A 17,189-nucleotide genomic window follows, 5' to 3' on the forward strand; every position below is an offset into this window, starting at 1 on the left:
AATGAGTTGAGAGACGTCTTCTCCTTGAAACAATTGGCCTGCTAGAGCTCATCGAAGAGAGATGGCCAAAAGCCAATGCAAGAGTCTGGGAATAAAACTACCCATCGGTATAACTAATAATTATGAGCTATGATGACAAGATTAGGAAAATAATGATTTATTGGTTACATAGTGGTTGAAGGAAAATTTCAGCTACTCTGGAATGTGTCATGCTGTTTCACTTTATCTACTGACCAGGGATAGTGTCGTCCATGATGTGAGTGAACAGTAAAGTTTAAGACACGGTAGGGTCATCAGTGGGAAAGTGTGCAATCATTTCAACCTCTGGGTCTCTTCAAGTCAACGTTTGCATGTAAAAATAACAGAAGGTCGTGAGATTTGGTGGAGAGAAATCTGGTATCCGGGAGATGGACACAGGGAACAGTGTCACCCTAAGTTATCACTGCAGTCAGCTGCTTGGGAAACACCCCTTGGCCTCTGGAGGCGGATCTGAGCTATCCTGTTCATGGGGCTCCCCTGTTCCATGCTGTCCGCACCCTGGTGTTCCCCACAAGGCTGTGCGCTCCTTGAAATCTAGGACCAAACCTTATTAAAAACATAGTGGGTCCTGATTAAAATCTGTTAAATCCACTTTAGCACTACTACACTGGTCTTCAGACACGGACATAATCTGTTGCTCCTCAAAAAGCCAGCATGTCACCTTCAAACGTCCTTCAAGACCAGTTCGCCAGCTCCTATGTAGCTGAGGGAAGCACCTAGGGGAAGAGCCTGCAGCTCCAGATCGGTGACAACGTGGCCACTCCCAGAGCCCAGTGACACCCAATGCACCCAGCAATGGAGATACCCACACTCTGCTTAATGATTAGGAAAACATAACGAGGAGAGGGGATTGAACAGATGTGCAATTGGACTGGATGATAAGTCTCGAGAAAAACATTTATTGAAATAAGATGAGATCCTTTCGGAAGCTGTCCAGGGCATAAAAAGAGTCAGCAACAAGGAAACGTCACTCCTGATGCGTTCTGATGAGAAGTGGGCACACACGTGTCTCGGATCTGTTGCAATTAATTTCCCACAGAACTACAGGAACAAAGAAAAACTCATGAAAATGAGCAACACGGCGTCTCGGGTAAAGGGCTTGGGCAACAGGGTTTTGCTGTCTTTCTGCAAAAGCAGAGACCTAATATTAAATCTGAGAAATTCCAGATGGCTCCGCTCAAGTCCCACGGGGCTGCAGCACGTCCTGGCAGCGGGGAGCAACTGTTGGTTTCGGTGTTTTCTAAGGATTAGTCATGTTGAGATTCTGTGCTGAATGTCTCCCACACGCCTGGATTTGCGGAATTTCAAGGCACATGCAGTATTTCAATCCTCACTCAGTATTTCACCTTGTGCTGTAGCAAGTCACTAAATTATACGACAGAGGCACGTACATCACACCATATGCCTGGACGTGGGCATGAAACGTTTTATAGAACTTAGCTCGGGAGGGCAGAAATATTGTGAAATCAGCAGAGTCGGGCTTTTTTGTTGTTGTTTTCGGTTCTTTTTTAAACAGAGGGGTTGAATCCCAGGAACAATAATCTTGCGCAACCTGACAACTCAGGAATGCACGAAAGCTCACGACTGCCCACTGCACCTGGAAGATTTGTGGCTTTGTCCTGGGCTGTGGATTCCTCCTGCACAGGCCCTTCATCTCGGAGACAGAATCTGCTGAGCTATTACGGGCATGCAAACAGCCCCAGGATTTACACTTCTCGTCCTCACATCGTGCTTGGTCATGAGTTTTTCTTACCGTTCTCAGAATATTCATATCTTTTTGTGCATTGTTTTTTTTTGGGGGGGGGGGGTGTTTCTTACATTTTTATTTACATTTCATTTAGATTCAGCAAAATAACACAACAAAAACATAAACTCAAGCCCAGCTTAAAAAAAAATGTCATCTTCTATTTTATTTTATTTTCTGATATTAGAAAGGAAGGGAGAGAGAGAGAGACAGAAACATCGATGAGAGAGAACATCCATTGACTGCCTCTTGCATGCCACCCACTGGGGATCAGGCCCACAACCTGGGCATGTGCCCTGACTGGGAATTGAACCAGCGACCTCCTGGTGCATGGGTTGACGCTCAACCACTGAGCCACACCACCCGGGCTTCTTCTATTTTATGAAACCTGAATAATAATTTAGGTCGAATAATAATTATTACTTGAGACCCCATTGAGTTGCAGGCCCTGTGTCAGGTGATGGGAATACTAAGGTGGACAAGATGTCACTTTCAAGGAACTCATAATCTAGTGAAGAAGAAAAGATGTAAACAAATTTTTGCATTTAAGTGGAAAAAAATGTAGTCATCAAGTCATATATAAAGGAAAGAGGTAGCCTCGATGAGGAGACTACTTTCACCCCAAAAGAGGGAAAGAATACTTCAGAAAGCAAGAACCATCTAAGCTGGGCTTTGCAGCATAAGTAGAAGCTTAGCAGGTCAGTAAGGAAAGAGAACGCAGGCCCTGGTTGGTTTGGCACAGCCGTTAGGGCTTCGGCCCAACGACCAAAGGCTCTCAGGTTTGATTCAGGTCAAGGGCATGTGCCTCAGTTGTGGTTCTGTCCCCAGCCTGGTCGGGGTTGTGCAGGAGGCAACCAGTCAATGTGTCTCTCTCACGTCGATGTTTCTCTCTCTCCCCTCTTCTCCCTCCCACTCTATCTGAAAATAAATGGAAAATTATCCTCAAGTGAGGATTTAAAAAAAAAAAGGAAAGGAGAATGTCAGGTAGAAACAACAGACCTGGAAAACAGAGGGCAGAGTGACATTTGATACTCTGCTATCAGATATGCAAGTCACTCAGTGTTGCTAACGTGTAAAGGAGTAAGAACAGGACTGAAGAGGCAAGACCATTTCATCCCAGACTAGCGGATCCCAACAGAATTTACCCCATGCACCCGTGAGCGATGAACAAGATCCCGCCCATCTACCTAAGAGTGCCCCAGGAAGAAAGCAAGATGAGGGTACACAAGCAAACTGGCGACGTACTACAAAGACGCTGCGTGGAGCAGGCTCACAGATCTCCAGGAACTTAGAATTGAAGAAGAAAGAAGGAAGACATCATGGGAGGAGGGAATAAGGGATGGAAACGGACCCTTTGGTGAACAGAAATGTAAAGAAGAAACTAGAGCAGAGGGAAGGAGCAAAGTCTTTGTTCCCCCAGAGTCTTTGAATGAGTAAGTTATGAAGTGTGAGGGCTGGCCATGTGTTCCCACTGCACTGGGGAGAGAAGGGGAAGAGGAGAGGGATAACCATTAAAAATATAAGGAATTTATTTATTCATCCGTTCGAGCTGCGTGGAGGGGTTTTGCGTTTGATCACTTTGATTTAGTTTTCTATAAATTTGGACTCGAAGATGTGCTGGCAAAAGTCTGCTTCCAAATGTAACCCTGCGTGGTAGAATATTCATGCTCTTCTCTCCTTTCAAATGAAAGCAGCACTTCTCAAACTAGGGTACACATGGGAACTCAGGCATGGAGGAAGCTCCGGGGAGGCAAGGCAGTATTTTTAGATGAGGGGTTATATAATGTAACTGGTAAAATTATAATATTATTTTTATATTGAAACTGGCACAACCGTATTATGGATTCAAAAGCAAAAGTCGTTTGAATTCTTAAAATAAAGCAATAAACTTTAAAAAAAATTTAAAAACCTGTGTTTAAAGCAGGCAGCTTCATGCGATGTCTCCATGGTTGCCAGGGAAGTGTTTGTTCTCTTCTGGAATAGGGACATTTCCAAGGAAAAGTCTGAAAATAGGCAATGATCCACCTAAATGCATTAATAACATCTTGGAATGAATCACTGTTTGAGATTATTGTATGCAGATATCAAGAATCCGAGGGAATGACTCATAAGGCATACGTCGGCTCGCGGCTACTGCATTGGACAGACCCTGTGGTCACTGACACGCGAGGAGTCTCTAAGACACTCCAAGGTAGTTATTTAGATTACCTTCATCAACGTGTTTCCCTTCAAGCCTTCTAATCTGCCCTGTAGATCAAGTTCGAGGCTTAAGGACATTGAAAAATGTGCCCAGAAGAGCAAAAGAGTGTTGTATTCATGAAGGCAGAAGAGTCTTTAAGAAGTGTTGTGCTTCTTGTGTGATGTTTTACTGCTTTTCATCAACAAGCCTGGAACCGAGCTGATGGGCCTTGTGACCTCAGCCTTTGCAAGATGCCAGAATGCTTGGCACAGCGTCTTAGGCCCACGCATTTCTTGAGCTGGACGGAATTCTCCAAACCTACAAGCCCATCCTAACACAGAATCTTTTTCATTGAAATAATAAAAGTATTTAATGTAAATGCTTGTAAAGCCTCTACTAATATTTGTCTTTTGTTTTCATCTTTTGGCTTTAAGTCAGTAGTATCCATGTCTTCCCAACTTGTCCCTCCTTAGAATGTCTGTATCATTTCTTGGGGAGAGACAGGAGATCAATAGACTGTCCCTTGTAGGCAACCTTCCCTACAGACAAAGGATGACTAGGGCACCCATATACATGGGTCTATTACTTTCTGGAAAGAACCACCTCACAAATGAATGTCTATCTTCCTTTGCAGTATCCCCAGCACAAATACTCACTACCTGGCGTTTATAAACCATCACCTGGTGGGAGTGGGCTACGGGACAGAGTCACGTGGCGGTGAGCTTAGAACGAACACCTAGGAAAGGTGAAGCGCAGAGTCTGAACTGGCACAAGAACAGAGAGCCCGTATTCTGAGTATACTCAGCAATGGAATATTTCACTAGAACTGTGGGGGGGGAGGAGCTCTGACATATTCATACTCATTCCCAGGCCTGGCTGGAGGAGCCAGGGCCCCTTCATTTCCTGGCTACCATCATGGACTTCTCAGGAAAACAGAGGAGGGGTGCCTGGGGGAGCTAGAAGCTGTGCCATCTGTCCACTCGCCCGGCCCGCCACAATCAGTGTCCCTCGGCTGTGAGGTCCTCACTGAGGAACAGAGCAGCACAGGCACTGAGAGCTCCTCCCTCTTTTACTAATTTTCCTTGTTAGGGCTGCTTTCCTCCTTGTGCTCCAGCGTTAGGGGGAGGACGACGGCAAACGCCATTTCCTACGAGAGGGGGGCGGGGTGGGAGCGAGCATCCTTCCTCCTCGGGAAAAGGAGGACCCCTGGTCTCCAGCTTTGCATCAGCGCCCAGTGTTCTTGTCTTCTCTCTTGTGTAATTTTCCTTTTATTTCTTTTTCCCTCTCCGACCACAGCCCTGAGAGACCCCTAGGCTTTTCTCATCCACCTTCCTCACACCTTGAGGGGACCCGATCTCTCCGTGAAACAGCCTCCCCCCCAGGACCGCTCAGGCCTGGGCAACGTCGCCCAGATTGGCTTCTGTTCCCTGCCTGAGTCTGTCTGTTAACAAACTCCCGACAAATGTCCCACATGGAAACCAGTTTCCCCGCGGGGCAGCCCTTCCAGGGACATTTCGCCAGGCCCCACCACTGCTGCAGAAACACCATCTCTATTGTTCTTCTGTTTGACCCTGAAGTGACGATATGTGCACATTCCGTTTACTTCCCGCTGATGGACAGCATTGTCATTGGGACCCAGGAAGCCCAGGCCCGAGTTACTGTGCCTCGAGAGCCCGGCCGTGGATTGCCATCTCTGGACAGCAGCTCTTCTCCCTTGAGTCCCCTCAAGGCTGGGCACCGCCTAGAGGACTCCTATGTCCAGCCGATGGCATCATTTTGAGGACCAGAGTGAGAACAGTGGGATCACCGACCGAGGTGACACCTTTACCACCACGACCCTAGCCCCCGAGCATCTCCAGCCAGGGAAAATAGCACCCCAGATCCCGTAGCACTGAGAATCCCCAGCAAGGATACAGTCCTCTCTTTGTTTGCTTTTCCTCCCTCTAGTTATGAATATTGCTATTAAGACAATTCACAAAGCTCGTACAGTAAGAGAGAGGGCAGGCGAGAAGGAGAGCGAGCGAGATGGAAGTTACATCAGCCACACAGAGTGGCATTGAACCCAGAGAAAGACAAACACACTCTCTATTCAAGTGGTCACAAACCCATTCAGGGACTGCCAAACAGCCTCAAAGGTAACATTCACCACCAGCAGAGGGGAGGATGCGAAAGAACAAAATCCGAGGGGGAGAGAGAGACGGGCATTTGTGTGGAGGTAGGAAAATAAGCCCCAGGACTCAAATAAGAAGGTTTGTTTGTGAGTCCTTCATTCGATGTAAATTCCACTAATTCCCTTCATTCTCATAATTTCTGATTTTAGACTCTCTTACCCAAATATGTACCCTGATAATGCCCACATGAGCTATACTTGAAACATCTTGTGTGTTTTTTAAACAGGTTCCTGAGTTGTTATATTTGGCGTTTTGAAAACACCTCTGTTTGCCTGCTAGCTTGCACAATTCAATTTCTCCAAAGCAAGCTCCTTAATCAGTTTGCTGAGAAAGCTCCTACATGCCTTCTGAGCTTGAAATGTTACTGCCACCTACTGTTCATCCCTGAGAACTGCAACAAAATGTGGGGAAAGGAGTTTCTTTGACTTCAGTGGGTCCAGGTGAGCAGAAATGGGCCCAAGTGGGCAGTGGGCACAGAAGAAAAAAACAGGTAAAAGAAAGAGATGGCTTTGAAGAAGCTGATGTTGAATGAGCCCACTCAACATGAAAACAACCATCATACTTTGTATTACCTAAAATATGAACACTGCTGGAATACATTTTATTTATTTTTTAAATATTTTTCTCTATTGATTTTAGAGAGAGGAAGGGAGAGGGAGGGAGAGATAGAAACACTGATGAGAGAGAACATCGACTGGCCGCCCTGCATGCCCCCTACTGAGGATCGGGCCCACAACCTGGGCATGTGCCCTGACCAGGAATTGGAATCGAACTGGTGACCTGTTGGTTCATGGGTCGACGCTCAACCACGGAGCCACACCAGCCGGGCTGGAAAACAGTTTAGCATTTGGAAGAAGACATGAAAGAAAACTGTGAGACACAATAGTCATGCAGATGTAAAGAATGTGATGCTTCCCATTAGAGAGCAGCATGCGCAATATACTTGCCAGGCTAATTTCTGACACGGGAGGGAAAGAACACAGAAAGACATGCTATTGTAAAACCCACTGAGCCCGTGGAGAGCAAGCACCCTTGAGAAAAAGCTGAGCTCTGGGCTTTCTTCTGGTGACTCTGGGAGCCCGGCCACAGCTCCTGTTGAGACACAACCCAGCTGCAGTTCTCTCAATGTGGACATCTTTTTTAAATTATAGATGGAAACACAAAGCTCTGGATTGTGAAGGCAAATCCCGCGGGTGCCATGGTTACTGTTAACACAAGAAACACATACAAAAGGCCACCTCCCTTGTTAGATACAGGGTGTGCGCTCTCTACCCTGGGAGGCTGTGGTCATGGAGCTTGCCAACACCTCATTGCTTTTATGAAGTCAAGTAAGGGTTTCTGAATCCAGCTTCATAATATGGAAGAAAACAAAATTTGGTGGAGCTGGAAGCTGCTTTGGTACCTCTCCTGAAGGTGCCTGTAAGATATTCCGGAAGTTTTCCTCTCAACTTCTCCCACCTCACCCACTGCTTGGAAGAGGGAATCCTGTTCAAGGTCCTGGCGTGGGAAACGGAATCTGAAGTGTCCTCCTCCCAATTCAGTGCCTGAAGGCAGGACAGCTTCTAAGACTATATTGTAAACAATCAAAAACAGTAAAGGTGTTTCCTGGCCAGTGTGGCTCAGTTGGTTGAGCATCATCTTGTGCACCGAATGGGCGTTGGTTTGAGTCCTGGTCGGGGCACATGCCCAGGTTGCAGGTTCGATCCTGGGCAGGGTGTGCACAGAAAGCCGTCCGTCGATGTCTTTCTCTCTCCCTCTCCCTCTCCCTTCCTCTCTCTCTAAATATTAATTTACAAAATATACTTAAAAAAACAGTAAAGGAGTAAACAGCAAAACAATACATCTCATCATATTACAAAAAATGATAACTTAATACCAATAGATCACAACAATATTGAGAACAAGAAGTGACCGTGAGCTCCACAGACTCTACCTTTGAGAAAAATTCAACTAATTCACTGTTTAAATGTTAAGCACTGTTCTGTGCTGCTCCAGGAGTCGTGAGAGAGCTTGAGTTTATAACACTCAATCCCACGTTCAAGGAGAGTCCAAGGGGGTGGTGGCTGAGACAAATGTCACAGAGACCTGGAGAAACTGTAGAGCGGTATTTGTGCTGGTAGGTTGCCCTTATGTTCGGCAATTAACAAAGAGCCAGAAAGGTTAGGAATAGGGAACGTGTGGTTCCGTCTCCCTAAATTTCAAGTAAGTCGTCTCTTCATGGTGTAGATTTCCTTCATGTCCAGTCCCCTTGGAGCTGCGGGATCAGGGGTCCCCTTGGAGCTGCGGGGTCAGGGGTTCCCTTGGAGCTGCGGGGTCAGGGGTCCCCTTGGAGCTGTGGGGTCAGGGCTCCCCGGGGGTTCCAGAGAGTTCCACAGGCTGCCCATCCCTTGCCCCATTTCTGATGGCACTATAGGCATCCTTTCACATCCCTGACCCACACCTGAGACAGCCAGCAAGGACTGGTCACTGTCCCTCTGACCTGAGATCGCAGGCAGATGTATTTGGAAGGATTTCAAAAGTACCATTCATACTTTCAGTCAAGTTCATTGAATTACTCATCTCAGGCAGGTACACTGAAGAAACATGAGTTTTGGCGGGAGTTGGGCAGAGAAGCAAAGGACTGACCAGTATCTGGGGTGAGTGGTCAGAGAGGGGTGAAGGTTGGCAGGAGGTTCTCGAAGCAGCCCTTTGAGCACGGAGCACTGGACTCGGAAGAAGGGCGGAGGAGCAGAGGGCGGACAGAGGGCCCCTGGACTGCCTTGCTCGCCCAGCACGGCCTGGCGTGTGCTCCCTGAGGTCTCTGAGCCTCTCTGTGGAGGGGGGGAGGGGAGAGGGGACAGTCGTGAGCTGATTCTCAGTGGCCCTTCAGAGGAATGTGGGGGGGGGGGGCGGGCCCCCTCGGAAAGGTGAGCCCCAGGACCCGCGGTGGGGAGAAAGGATGGACTGCAGAAAGATTTCACGTCACACACGGGGACCAAAGTCACATTCAGGACAAACTATGCTGCTTCTCTCTTCTCTGCTGGCTGACATTAAACACAAGCGTTCAGCTCAGAGCCTGACAGGCACCCTTACTTGCAGCGTGACAGTCTGAGGGAAGGGGACCTTGCCTCCCACCTTCCTTCCTGGTGCTGAAACCTGCACAGGGACCCCGCGACGTGTCCAGTGCACATGTCCTGAGGTATCAGGACTCCACGGGGTGGGGTCCTCTCAGAATGACATGACTGTGGATTTGTCCCCTTGCAGAAAGGAAGAGAAAAAAAGCATTGTTTGGGTCTTCAGAAACTGTGCCACATTCAGGTAGCGTGGGCATTTCTCCAGCATGCTCTGGGAGAAGATGCTTCCCATTCTTGACTAAACATCTCTGAATCAGGGAGTTAGTGCACCTTTGTGTCTCTAATATGCAATTCCCCTGGATCAAACAGACCCTCACCACAATTTGAAATACGTAATGGATTCCACAGCTGAACAAAAACGTGTAACGTCTGATATATTGTTTTGTGAGAGTTGCTATGGGGTTCACCCTGGGTTTACTACAGTGCTACCAACAGACATTCTAGTTTGGTTTCATGAAGCCCCTTTTCCTTGACAGCCTATGTTCATCCATTCACCCAACAAGCCTGCCTTACGGAATGCCTGTTAGACAGGGTATGGTGCAAAGTGCTGTGGATACAGGAGGAGCAATCCACAGTCTGTCCACCCGAGGAGCTCGGATGCTTTAAGGAAGATCCAGTCAACTTCCCTCATGCTCACAGATCCCTCAAGTGTGAGTCGGTCAGGCCACCATGTGTTACAAATGAGAAAAGAGAGCCACTCAATGGGGATAATATTCCCTCGTGTAGTAATTATTGCAAAATGTAGAACGCATAGAAATGGAAGGGCAGAATTTCTTGACATCCTTTCAAATCAAATGGATGTTTAATACTTGAGCACCTTCTTATTAGTTTACGTTAGCAAGCTTTTTCTCCCCTAAGGTTGGTCAAAATAAGATCTGGTGCATAAAGAATTCTTTTCTCGGTCTGCCAGTAACTGACCTTGGAAATGGAAATGGAACTCTGTGTCTGGAAAAGGTTTAGAGTCCAAATACGCAGCACTGTTTTAGGGGCAATTATGAAAAGGACAGAGGAAAAGCTTTTACTAAATATTTTGCACACATAAAGGGACAGAGTGTTATTATGTTCTTAGCTAAATAGAGAAGGTGACAACTTGAGGTAAGGCAGGGAGAAGAAGAAGAAGAAGAAGAAAGATACACGTCAGCTAAAATGTAGCCTTTCCAGCCTGAGCGATTAGCCAGCAAGAACAAGATTCAGAGCAGTCAGAGGTAAGTCAGGATGGACCCAACTATCTTAGTGAAACAGATGCAAGGCGCTTTCTCTATCCTGACAGCACTGATTTAATCTGCAAGACACAGGCCAGCCAAACCTACACCCCACTAAGAAGATTAATTTTCTCCCTCTTATCTGATTGTGATGTTTGAAGGATATTTCCACAACCCAAATCATTGCTCAATAGCCTGTCTTCCTGTTGAGAACCTGGAGCTTTGACAATACGTGCAATTATCTTTTTTCTTAAGAGTCAGGCCCCTACCTAATGTTCCAAGAAGAAACTGGGTAAAGGAAATAGCAGAAGATGGGAGGGGAATGAAGCTATTGCCCTTAGGCTGGGCCCAGAACTTCTGAGTTTGGGGACGAGGGGAGAGTCCAGAAATGTCTTCTTGATACGGCGGTTCAGAACTGTAGACTCCAGTAAAGAGGGTAATTTTTTTTTTCAGTTTAAAGTATTCTTAGGTGTTTTAGATATCTCTATATGTGTTGTGACTTTCACTGGAAATATAGCCTCCCCTTGAGGACCTATGTATAAGCGGCCTCTCTGTATTATATATAGATGCAGATGTTTTTTCCTAAAACAATTTGATGTTTCTATGTGAAAGTATAATATATATGCAACCAGTCCCAGTAATAAGAGATCTAATTCATTCCGTTTGTTTCTTCTGTCTTACTTACTCTCCCTGAAGTAGGAAGAAGGTTGATGGATCTAAAAAAAACAAACAAAAAAAACCACCTAGATTTTGTAAGTAGGATGAAACCCAAAAAAAGACACGAAGAGGTTGGGTCAGTCCAAGTTCGGAGGGGAGCCTGCCATGGAAGAGGAATAGATTGGGGGAAGCATTGTAGTTACAGCCCTTTTTGTTTCACGTATTTATCGTTCTAATGCGTTTTCCCATAATGTTGTCTCTCTTGTTTACCTTTATAATGAGTCACTTTTTAAATTTTATTCTTTGTTGGGCATCTATTTTGTTTGTTTTGTTCTCCTTGTCACTGATTTCTGTCTTCACTGTTCTCTCATTTCTTTGTTCTCTACTGTGGGAGTCTTTTTCTCAGTTTATCAAATGGAATGCTTTATTTGTAGGCAATCATTTTTCTCTGGATAAATGAATTTAGAGCCATAAACCATTCCGTGAATTCCACTTCCGTGATTTCCTGCTAATTCTAATAAATGGTATTTTCAGTCCCAAGAATTAAAAATTTCCTGTTTGATTTTTTTTTATAGAGGGGGTTATTTGACATCATGAGTAGGGTGTTAAAATTCAGCTTTTCCTCTCTCCGTTGGCTGGCACTTTGAAGCTGAAGGCTGTAGATACCAGCCATCCCTAGAACACCGCACTGCTTCTTCGGACCCTTCTCACTCCTGATTCTTACGTATCCCTCATGGGAAGGTGTGTTCTGCAATACTGACTGCATCTGAAATTGCACGTATACCTTGCGGCCCAGAAGGGTGCATGTTGCAGGATGTTTCCTGCATTTCTTAAATAATAAATGACTAGAAATCAATGGAGAAATAAGTTATGGCCTGTTTATAATGTAATAGTCTATATCAAGTAAATGGATTTAAACAATATATATCAATGTGAATAAAATGTTTTGATGATGTTCAATGAAATGGCAAGTTCCACAAGTGTATGCATTGAAGGATACAGGTGATGGATGACCAAACAAATAAACCACTAAAAACCAAAAAATACCCATAAAGCACTACACATCTTTATGCCACCCTATGTTGTTTATGACGGGAAGGAAAGACCTAAAGTAAATAACAGAGTACACTAACATGATAATCAGGATGGCCGGCACATGAGTACCTTTCATATCATTTTTATACTTATTTTTTTTCTGATTAACATGTTTGTTTTTATTTTTTATTGTTGGAAGTATTACAGATGCCCCCCTTTTATATATATTTGATAATTTTTAAATAAAAGTTTATCATTATTTTTGTTTCAATTTTTTTTTTAGAAAGCAAAAGTAATTGCTTTAAAATTCTCAGCCATATTGACTACGGGCTTAATCTGTAGTCACACACACACACACACACACACACACACGAGACATATACATAATTTCCCCATATTATAGAATTTTTCACTTTGAAAATGCGAAAAGAAAAACAGAAAGCAAAGAAAGTGACTCCTGGGCCGTGGGGCACGGGGCATCCGGCATTTGCACCGGTCCTTGGAGACGACCGTGTAGCACAGTGAGAACTGCATGGGGTTGAAGGTCAGGCCACAATTCTTACACTTGCTATTTTGGATTATTGACCTAAGATCAATATTTTAATCCTTGAGAGCCTCAGTTTATTGAGCCGCTAAGCACTGGCAAAATATAAAAATGCTGAAAGAATCAAAGGTTACTGAACTGTGGTACAAAGCAAGTATCAATACTCATTAGTAACATGACGTATAATTGCATTATTCCATAACTGCAATTATACTTTTTTTATATTAGAAATGATCGCTAAAGAAAATAAAGAGATGTTCTTCCTAAGGAATTAATAAACACAATAAAAAATTTTTTTTAAAGGATTAATAGACACATTGGGGTAGGGTACGGTATTTCCTTTTTTAAAATGTGATTTAAAAAGCCCATCTTATCATGCTCATGTGTTCTGTGAATCAGGGATTCAGATAGATCAGTGAGGGTTACTTGTCTCTGTTCCCCAACATCTGGAGCCTCAGCTGGAAAGACTCAAAGGCTGTGGCTGAATGTTTGAATGTTCCTTTGTTTTCCAAGTGATTTGGCAGAAAATATATTTGAACAGAGTCAGCTGCCCTTGTGTATTTAAGAGCCATGGCCAGGAAAACTGATGGCTGCCAATTGAAGATCAATAAAAGAGTAAGGGAAATCCCTAAAAGGATAATATAACCCACATAAAAAAAAAAAAATGAGTTGATTTTCATCTAGAGTTTTAAGAACTTGGCCGTTATATATACATTTATTTGTGATTCATGGGAAGAATATTTATTATCTTAGAAGCTATAACTCCACATAGCATAATATATATGTTATTATACTACATACAGAAAAGTTAGGACATAGGAAACTAGACTGAGTCATACTCGACTTTTCTGAAATAGTCTGTGTATAATATTAACTAAAACACTTGTCTGGTTTATCTAGGCTTCATTTCCATTTCTGCAGCTAATTAAAACTCTAATTTCCAAACAAATCTGTCCACAGCTAGATGGCCACTTTTTAGAGCCATCAGTGGGCGGCTGACTCATTCAGGTTCACAAGCCTTAATTCTGCATAAAAAGGAAATGGAAAAATACCCTGAATTGTAAGCAATCAAAATGCCATCAGAAACTAACAACATGCTTTAATTAAAAAGGAAAATCCACAGTAATTCAATTTTTCCTTTCCATTCTTCACACAACAAAACAAGAAAGAAGCAGCAGCACAGAAAAGCATTTAAAATGAAGTCAACTTTTGTCCTTAGAGTGTCTAAGTACAACCCTTCCCAGTGATATAATTCGCTTCGGATTTCTCATTTTCCTCCCCTTTGTCATACAGAAATTGCTTCCTCTCTTCCTATGAAGCCAGGCATTGTCTTGCCTCTTCAGCGCTCCTAAGATTGTCAGTAATTCTGTTATTTCATAAAAATAGTAAGATGGCGTGGTTACAGGGCCATTGTGCCTATTTGATTAGGACCTTGGATCAAACTGGAAATCAGCCTAATGTCATGAATTGCAATGAACTTGTATAACCTCTAAAACAGGGTGATAGGCTTGAAGTCAAAAGTTGGGTGTGAGCAAGTGTGTCGAGACCACAGATTGCACCTGCTCCTAGGGGAGGAACAAAGAAGGGGGGATTCGCTGCACACACGTGCACCAACACGGTTGCAAACTCCGACATCCCCCTACTCTGACTGTGATGAGGCCCCGGAAGAAAGCACACCTGTTCCTCCAACGCATGAACCGGTGCCGAATCTGCAGCGTGAGCACCCCATCAGCCCAAACCCCTTGGCGCTGTTACCCGGAGTGTACACCCACAGGCTCAGGACAAAAATGAACCAGCTACAACAACAACACGTGACACGCCCACACAAATGAAAACGCTGTGTCACTTCCAAACGACTCGTGATCACGCTCGCGCATGTCTTCACGATGTGGCCAACAGTGAAATGTCTCGTCAACATGGATTCCCGGGAGAGCAGACACGGTTCGGGTTGCAAGTATTTGCAGAGCCACATGAAAGTCTCAGTGTGGCTCACGAGCAAGAGAAATGAAAAGTGAAGCCCCTCAGGGGAGGCTGGAGGGATAAAAGTGAGTGAAGTGAATAAAATGTCAAACCACAAGGTGACACAGTCATGGGACAAGGTGAGCACCACTGGAAAGAGAAGCCTTCCCGTTGGTGGAGACCCCACACAGTCCTTTGCCAGGAATCACGGGGACACACAGGGAAAGAGAAGAGAGGGGCCTCTTACTGTAGCACACGGGAGTGGCTGAGATCGTTCATATCCGAGTCCTCGTAACGCGGGGTCGCCGTTCCCAGACTGCTGTCACTCAGCATGCGTTTCCGGAGCGCAGGGTTCCACCAGTCTGACATTCTGGGGGAAAAGGGCACCAGGCCTGTGAGCAAGCCAGCCACAGCACTTACTCTGTGCTTTCTCAAGATGAGTCTGGTCCCTACACGTGAGAAGGGACATTCATCTGTATTGGGTACTTACTAGGCATTTCCCGTTTTATTACTTCATTGAATTTTCTCAACTATCATGAACTAGCTGTATGATTCTGTTCTCCTTACAGATGTGCAAACAGAATTTCAAGGTGAAGTCATTTAAAATGTAATATCTAGTCTGGCTGGTGTGGCTCAGTGGTTGGGCGTTGACCCATGTACCAAGAGGTCGCTGGTTTGACCCCCAGTCAGGTTGTGGGCCCAATCCCCAATGGGGGACATGCAGGGGACGGCTGGTCGATGTTCTCTCTCATCGATGTTTCTCTCTCTCTCCCTCTCCCTTCCTTTTTCTCTAAAATCAATAAAGGAAAAAAATTTAATAAATAAAATTTAACACCTGTAAGACTTTCAACAGTAAAGATAAATTTTAAAAATAAAATAACTCATACAGTCAAGAAAACAATAAAATAAAAGGTAACATACAAGCAGTGATGGAGCCTGGTATAGGAAAACAGATGTGAAAATGACAAGGCCCGTCGTCTGTCAATGCTCCGCTCTTCCTGGTTTATGTCTAGTGGGGGCCAATAATGAGAAGTAAGAAAGGGAATGATTCAGTACTTGTGGATTTTCAGGCTGTGTTATGTGTGGAGCTAGAGTGAATGAGTTCTAACCCAAGACAAAGCCATTTCTTTTGGCCATGATTTGACATGGAAAGAATGGTCACCAGGTCAAAGACTAGGATGATCTGGGCAGAATGGGCTCACTCTTACCAGATCAAGGACAGATTAGACCAAAGGCATCTGAATCATCCCTTCGCTCAGATTGGGTGGCGGGGAGAACATCTAGACTCTACCAGCTACGCTTCTGCAGTAGAGACACAGCATCTCACTCGTCAGCTTGATTTACAGCACGTGGATCACAAAGTTGGCTCTCTCCATCACCTTCTGAAACTCCCAGGGTTATGTTAGAACACCTTTGTGCCTGTTGGGTTTCCCTTCGTACCAGGAAGCTCTGACATCATTAGCTCTGGCTTCCTAAGCACAGCTCTGTATCTGTTCCACCTACAACTCGCCTTCTCCTGATGGCCACAGGCATCGGCTGGCCCTGGCAGAGTAGGAGAGACTCAGAACCAGCAGCAAGGGTCAACTGAACTAGTGAAGAGGGGTAAACAGGCCTCAGGGTTACTCAGCTGAGTATCTGTTATATTGTATAGGTATGTGTGCACACGTTGTGTATGCTATTTAAGTGCATGTGTATGTGCTTTCCAGGGAAATCCTTATCTGAACCAGTAGACTACTGGAGTTCATCAGACTTCACAAAGGGCAGAGATTTTGTCTGTTTTGATTTTGGTACCCTTGTTCCCAAGCGTTTACATTAGTAATTGGAACATAAAAAAGCTCCAGATAAATATTTTTGAATTGTTGAAATAACCTAGAAATACGAATAACATTTTGGTGGTTCAACGTAGTGATGAAACTCATGGGCTCTAACATCAGAAAACCTGGGACTACATCTCAATGTTTCCATGTTTTCTGTGCCATACTGGCAAAGTTACACAACCCGCCAGGTATCAATTTTCTTATCTATGAATTTAGGACAATAATAGTAACAAATTAGCAGGGTCACGTGATGTGAGGATAAGGATGATGTTAATAACGTGATGTTCCATGAGTATCTATCAAGTGCCAAGAACTAGTCTAAATGCTTCACAGGTAGCAATTCATTCCACACAACTATATGAGTAGGTTTTTACTGTGTCCATTTTACAGATGAGGAAGCAAGCACAGAACACTTATGATGATTGAGTCACCATGAAGTGTGCGAGGGATACAAGGAAGGCATTTATAAGCACTTGACATGTGATCATTACTGTTACACAACCAACATGTCTTGGGTTGCCTGGGTAGAGTCAAAAAGGAGGAGGAGGGGGAGGAGGATAAAAAGAATTGCCAAATCACCTGTGTCCATTTTTATTTGGCTAATACAGGCATTGAAGTTATATATGCACAGTAGCAACTACTAGTGCTTTCCGGTTTGGTAGGAAGTGTGGATGTGCTACATAAAGAAGGCTCAGACATGATGCAACCCTGGGTGGAAAAGAGTATTTC

General features: G+C 44.6%; 1 protein-coding gene across 1 annotated transcript in view; it reads right to left on the reverse strand.

Annotated features, from left to right (window-relative positions):
* The window catches only part of DGKI (diacylglycerol kinase iota), a 423,254-nt gene that overhangs the window by 51,215 nt on the left and 354,850 nt on the right, over positions 1-17,189 (reverse strand). The window contains exon 27 of the mRNA XM_036246751.1: positions 14,891-15,013. Within this exon, the coding sequence (XP_036102644.1) occupies positions 14,891-15,013 (123 nt within the window). The remainder of the gene's footprint in view (positions 1-14,890; positions 15,014-17,189) is intronic.

This window comes from Molossus molossus, unplaced genomic scaffold (assembly GCF_014108415.1).
Source record: "Molossus molossus isolate mMolMol1 unplaced genomic scaffold, mMolMol1.p scaffold_m16_p_7, whole genome shotgun sequence".
NCBI classification, from domain to species: domain Eukaryota; kingdom Metazoa; phylum Chordata; class Mammalia; order Chiroptera; family Molossidae; genus Molossus; species Molossus molossus.